This window comes from Phragmites australis, chromosome 2 (assembly GCF_958298935.1).
Source record: "Phragmites australis chromosome 2, lpPhrAust1.1, whole genome shotgun sequence".
NCBI classification, from domain to species: domain Eukaryota; kingdom Viridiplantae; phylum Streptophyta; class Magnoliopsida; order Poales; family Poaceae; genus Phragmites; species Phragmites australis.
The window spans coordinates 9,436,999-9,443,740 of NC_084922.1; the positions used below are offsets into that span (position 1 = coordinate 9,436,999).

General features: G+C 44.6%; 1 protein-coding gene across 3 annotated transcripts; it reads right to left on the bottom strand.

Moving 5' to 3' along the window:
* Positions 1–223: 223 nt before the first annotated feature.
* On the bottom strand, positions 224–6,742 carry LOC133898617 (receptor-like serine/threonine-protein kinase ALE2). 3 transcript variants are annotated; one of them, XM_062339312.1, is made up of 17 exons: positions 6,664–6,742; positions 6,152–6,568; positions 5,329–5,439; positions 5,136–5,240; positions 4,818–5,051; positions 4,626–4,724; positions 4,458–4,547; positions 4,244–4,369; positions 3,948–4,166; positions 3,794–3,871; positions 3,640–3,711; positions 3,448–3,552; positions 2,962–3,333; positions 2,442–2,720; positions 1,655–2,053; positions 1,315–1,558; positions 224–1,238 (listed from the first exon to the last, which is right to left on the bottom strand). In XM_062339312.1, the coding sequence occupies exons 2-17, from the start codon at positions 6,201–6,203 to the stop codon at positions 602–604; spliced, it is 3,222 nt and encodes a 1,073-aa protein (XP_062195296.1). In that variant the 5' UTR covers positions 6,204–6,568; positions 6,664–6,742; the 3' UTR covers positions 224–601. The 3 variants fall into 3 exon arrangements, with proteins under 3 accessions (XP_062195296.1, XP_062195300.1, XP_062195293.1); XM_062339316.1 differs by having other exon boundaries at positions 3,658–3,711; positions 4,458–4,550; positions 6,664–6,738; XM_062339309.1 differs by having other exon boundaries at positions 4,458–4,550; positions 6,664–6,737.

A 6,742-nucleotide genomic window follows, 5' to 3' on the forward strand; every position in this document is an offset into this window, starting at 1 on the left:
CAAAAGTAACAACTAGTCAGAAGTCAGAGCTACGAAGCTATTATCGTCATTGCAGAAAATGTTAAGTGTACAAGGAGTCGAAGTCCACAAGGCCAAAAGAAATGCAGTCTGAATCTATACATCAACAATCCTATCAAAACAACTGATCAAACAAAAGGTAGGCACAAATAAACAACTAACTAAACAATTGGAATCAATCAAAAGTAACAACTAGTCAGAAGTCAGAGCCACGAAGCTATTATCGTCATTGCAGAAAATGTTAGTGTACAAGGAGTCGAAGTCCACAAGGCCAAAAGAAATGCAGTCTGAATCTATACATCAACAATCCTATCAAAACAACTGATCAAACAAAAGGTAGGCACAAATAAACAACTAACTAAAACAAAAGAAGAACACGGATAATTCAAACTAACAAACTGTATCAAGATTCAGGAGTATGGTTGCATATGCAGTAAACCTCCAGTAGTTCACAACTCAAGCTCCACTCTGCCACTCTGATGATCCTGAACTACAAGCTTTTATCTCCAGGTGCATAATTTACACGACCTCAACCTGAAACTCTTTTTATTTCCAATCAAGACTAGAAGGTGAACAAAAAGGATCACCTACTGCTATATTGTGAGCGCGTCTCATAATCTGGTGAGACACCATGCTCACTCATGCTCCCCTTTGACAAGCTTCGCAACCTCTGCCAGAACTTCCTGTTCTTGCCTGTCATCAGGGGGCCTGAGCTGGACTGCTTGCGGAAAGAACCCGAATCAGCAGCTGGAGTGAAGACAGGTGTCGAGCCAAATATCTCAGATATTAGCACCCTCTCCGCTTCCATGCCAGTCACATCGTAAACTTCTGTAGTTTGCACCGGCAACTCCTGGCTGAATCTCCCCGATACAATACCGTCATCACCCTCACTACAGATGAGTTTCAAGGCCTGCACTACTTCGCCCATGCTGGGGCGGTGTGCGACCTCAGGCTGCACACACATTAATGCGATGGCAGCTGCTTTTGCCACACTGTCGAGTGGTACATTAGGCCCAAGAAGTGGATCAACAGCTTGGCGCAGGCTCACCACATTAGTTAGAAGGGGGCGAGCCCATGCGACTAGGTTCTCTTGCCCTGCAGTCCGAGACATGTCCACAGGCTTCCGACCAGTGAGGAGCTCAAGCAGTACAACTCCATAACTGTACACATCACTCTTTACAAGGAGATGCCCAGTCATGGCGTACTCTGGTGCAACATACCTGAGAAGAAAGCCACGATGTCATGGTTTTGTCTATAAAATATAATATCATGAAAAAGAGAGGATATGGTTCATACCCGAACGTTCCCATGACACGAGTGGAAATGTGCTGGTTCCCTTCTCCCCTTGCGGTCCTGGCTAGTCCGAAGTCAGACACTTTTGGTGTGAAATCATGCTCAAGAAGAATATTGCTTGATTTGAAATCACGATGAATCACACAAGGACTTGAATCTTCATGTAGATATGCAAGTGCCCGCGCTGACCCCAGCGCTATCTTCATACGGGCATTCCAATCAAGTGGAGCAGTCTCGTGGTCCGCTCCTACAATGAGCAAAACAGAAAAACACACAAAAGCAACACTTTGTCATTTCTTTGCAACTTCTACATGTTTATGGGCTTAAATATGGAGATACTTACCATGCAAATGGGATTCTACACTGCCATTTGGAATAAGCTCATACACCAGACACCGTGCGTTCTCCTCTACACATATGCCTAACAACTTGACTAAATTCCGGTGATGCAAGCGTCCCAGCATCTCAACCTCAGCCAAGAACTCTCGCTCACCCTGGCCATCATATCTCTTCAGAACCTTTACAGCAATCATGGTTCCATCTTCAAGTGTGCCCTGGTAGACATATCCAAAGCCACCTTCTCCAAGTACTTTTGAATCATCAAAGCCATTTGTAGCCTTGTGAATCTCAGCAAATTTGAATGTTTGTGCCTGTCCTGCATATGTTGCGATGCTTGAGCCCAGTGAACCAGATGGACCTGAAGGTGAACTATAGCGACCGGCTAAAAGCGTGTGAGCTGTCCCTGCAATCATCCGAGATGTTTCAGAAGAAAAACTAGTGATGGCATGTTACAAATATAACCCTAATAAGGACATGTAACAGGATGCAGAAACTATAGAAAAAGCCCTAACTGAAAAGGTATTGCAATCACTGGTTGTTAGCATTTCAAATAAGCAAAGTAATTTTCTCAGCTATATGTTCAAATAAGTACAATAATTTTCTTAGGAGGGCACTGCTGGATAACATTTGCCTGTCAACTATAGGTTTATAGTGCATTTCAATAGCAAATTGGCATCATTTCACCGAAAAAGAATTAACTATTGTTCTGGCATCAATCAAACAGAATGCAAATGGCATCACAGCATGGTGCAGTTTATTTATTAGAAAATTAGTAGGCTAGTTACACGTACCAGATGACCTGGAAAATTTTGGAAGTACACTATGTGGAAATGTTTGAACCATGTCACCTGAACCCTTGAATGCAAGTATCAACAACCATGCAGCCAGAGAGCAAATAATCAATGCAATAACAGTAGACAATACAGCAATAGCAATTAGGCTGCCATTCACTTTTCTTTTGGGTCTGCTAACATCAACTCCGAGAGGCTTCAATGCCTGTGCATTTCTGTTGTTACCAAATGCCCCATCACCAATGCTTTCCGGTGCTGAAGGTGGAGAAGGAGGAAGCCCTGCAGAAAATTCATACTTCTTGATGAAAACTGAAAACTAGTGGTGCAGAATTGCTACATGTTCAACTATGGTCAATGAGAATGCATAACAAGGTTAACTTATTGTTTGGCACTGAAATTTGTCCATTGACGATTATGTGGTTGATCAAGTGGCAATAATTGTTTGACAGTAGATGGATGCACCAATCAGGAACAAACTACAAATACAAAAGGAGTCAGGAGCACTAGCAAGACCACAGACCTGGATACACAACATAGAGAATCTTGTACTCCCCAAAGACTGATGGTTTTAGGGAAACTTTTTTGCTCCACAAGCTTTCAAATGCTGAAATTGCTGTAGCATTGTCGAACTTCACTTGCATCGGTACTAGATCAAAAAGAACAACTGTCTTGCCTGGCTGATCACCAGCCACATTTGCACCCATAACACGAACCTGCCTAACAGCCATGTTTACCCCAGACGATACCTCTTCAGCAAAATCAGAGACCAACGGAAAGAATGAATAAAGGTCAACACTTAGACGAATTCCGACTTTGATTGGTAGAACACAAGCACATGGGGCTCCCGCAGGTGGATCTGTTAGAGGCTCTGGGCATGCTAATGCATTGCAATCTGCATTTTACACGGTAACCAATCATCAATATTACACACCATGCAAATACTATTAGATCCGGTATGTATGTTTTGAGATTACAAAGTTATGAGAGCACATAAGGTAAGATGTACCCGAATTAGGTGGTGGTGGAGGTAATGCCCAAATAGGATGAGCTGATGGTGCTTTTGGCTCTGGTTGGGGAGGGATCGGTGGAAGAGTAGGAGAAATATGATCCCCTGAAAAAGCCAGCAGTTATGAAAATTTGTATTGACACGAGGAAAAGGAATAACAAGTGAGGCAAAAAAACAAGGCCTTGAAAGTACTTCTGTTTCCATTGGGACCTCTTGATGACACTGGCGAAGGTGATGGGGAATGTACAGGAAAGTGTGAATGACCTGGACAGAAAAAAAAAACATAAAGTTGTCAGCGCGATGAAACGAATTCAATGTGTTCATAAGGAACATTAGCCTACATTACCTTGAGGCATAGGTGGAGGCGCATGGTGATTTTGCCTTTTAGTCCCAGTCTGTCTTGGAGCTCGTGAGACCTCAGGCCCTATAATGCATTACGTTTTAGATCAATGGTCAGAATTCACAACATTTAGGCTGCAGGTGGAAGTATTTTGTCAAACCTTGAGCACGAGATGGCGGGTAAGATGGGGCAAATGACGGATTTGCTCCATTCTTGGGACTATTGGATTTCCGTCCCCAAGCACGAGATCTACTAGCGGGCGCTGATTTAGGAGCTACACTTGGCGGTGAGGGTTGAGCATGTGAAACTGATGAAGCGTTCTTCGGGATTGAAGGCATGTTTGTGTTCTGGGGCAAAGGACTTGTAGCAGGCGCAGACCCTGAAACAAGGAATTTGGTTGTCAAGCTACATTTTCATATATAAGTTGATGCAGCCAAGATTTTTAATTGAAATTACCTGTAATCGGTGATTTATGAACTGGGACAGTTTGACCACTGGATTCCTTTGGAGGAGATGCACGTGGAACATGATGGTTCGTGAGACTTGCAGGAGGCGAACTATTTGCTGGGGGCATCGTGCTTCCTAAATATCAACATAAAGTCGAATTTTTAAGAATAAAGGACACAAGAGACGCAATCAGAACAATCAAATCGGGTAACTTCATCCTCACCACTCTTATGCTCACTACTTGGAACATCTGCCTGCTGTCGCGGTGCTTGTGCAATGACAGGCGATGCGCTCGGAGGTTTTACACGTGGAGCTGCTTTTCAAGAAATGGGAAAATGGTAAGAGATGTGGAGCCAGAGTAATTTGGCCTACTTTCAAGGGGAAAAACTACCTGAAGTGGAAGGAGGAATGGCAGGAAAACTCCCTGTAGATGGGTGCGGTGGAACGCCATTTACCGGAGGGGGGAATGCAGGAGGTGGATAAGGAGGGACTACAAATATTTTCACAAGCGAGGTGAGATTTTCTACAGCAAAAATCCATTATATTAGGGATTTTAATAATTGCCATCAGTAAGAACATATACCTGATCCAACTGGCGTACTTGGTTGATTGCTCACAGATGGAGGTGGCACAGCTGGTGGATTAGGCTTGAGGGCAACAGATGGAGCAGGTGCCTGAACAGAAGGTAGGAATGCAGGTGTCCCGGGAAGTACTGGAGTGGGATTTCCAACTGCAGCTTGTGGAGGAGCTACTGGTGGAGGAACCTCATCAGTGGGATCAGGGGGTGCAACCTCAACTGGAGGAGGCACATTATATTCTACATAACATAAAGTACCCATCAGGACTGCAATGTCATATCTAACTGCGGGACTAACAACACAATTGGTGGAGGATGAGATACCTTTAGGGGGAGCTACTGGACTCGGAGCATCTTGCGGCTCGGTAGGAACAGCAGGGCTAATTGCTCCCTCCTCTGGGGAAGGACTTACTGACGGAGTGGAAGGCGCTGAAACAATGCAATGTACGAGCTAGACTTAAATGTCGATTATGATCTGAGAACACAATGCCACACTGTATTTAAAATTCTGTCCGACCTGTTGGAAGAGTTACTGGACCAAGAGCAATCGCAGGTTCAGGGGGACTAGAAGCTTGTCCTTGATTTGCTGGAGAATCAGAAACACCTGGAGAAGGGGCCAGAGTAGTACCTACATAGAGTAGAGAATGTAGAGTTCATGGCAACGGCAACAAGTCTGTACACTTTTCGCAATTAGCCAATTACTTAGATCAGAGTTCCAATCATCAGGTTACTGTTAGAGGAAAAAAATATCAATTTCGTATCACCATATGAAATTACAGAATTGCAAAACAAGAGCAATGATATAGCAAGCATGCAACATGAAACTGCCCAGAATATATATATGCAAATGGGAAAGAAATACCCAGTCATCCCAAGCATTTCAGGCAGAAGCTAGCACAAGCACATGCGATGGAATTGAAGTGGCGTGCAGACTTGCAGTTAGAAACCTAGCACAAGCCAACATAAGAAACTAGAAATGCCAAGCCACCGACACTGCCCTATCCATCTCAATTATAATTCAGAATACTAGCAAACTTAAGAACAACATCATTATTTCCTACAATGTGCCCAAGTTTTGAAGTAAAAGCACAGAACTGCAGCCTCTAACCCACAAATCAGTTAAGCAGCATGTGCCTTGCAGAGAAAATTCTTGAATCCTAACAGAACACATAAAATTATCGTAACTATGCTCAACCGAGGCCAAAAAAGAAAAACGTAGAGGAACAACCAAGTCTCACATTGCTACATCCACAAATCGGTTGATCCCATATACCGCCCCAAGAAACCAGAGCAAAGGGAGAAACTGAACGAACTCGGGCAATGAGTGGAGCTCCCCTCACCTCTGGATCCAATAACCGAAGAAAGAACCACCACAAGAGCAAGAGAACGCATCTTGCCCTCTCCTCACGCGCGCCGCACAGCAGGAACCGCAAGCGCAGCAGCAGTCACCAATGCTCCCACAGATCACAACCATGTCTGCTCAGGCGCGGCGCCCCTCCTTCCACAAACGCAAAGAGCCCCTGAACCGCAGAAAGACGACGGAGCCTGACTGCCATTTTGGTACCACGCCATGGACGACACCAAGCCCATGTGGAGGAGGCAGAGCAGTGTTAGGAGAGGATGAAGGGGAAGGCGCCCAGGAGGCAAAGACGCCACCGCCACCGCCACCGCCAGTACAAGTACAGTACCGGTAGAGTGCGGAGCAGTAGTAGTTACAGGGGAAAAGGTGTGGTAGTAGCTAGGAATAGATTAGCGCCCTAACAACAGAGAAAAGAATTTTTTAAAAAAACAGAAAACTTTGATCCATGGAACAAGAAACCAATACAGGGGGCGCGAGAAACAGTAAACTAACATTCCTTGCTTCCACCCCGTGCCCTCATCCTCCCTTAGTCTAGTCCACACCACATGCGAGATCATTAACTAATCTCACT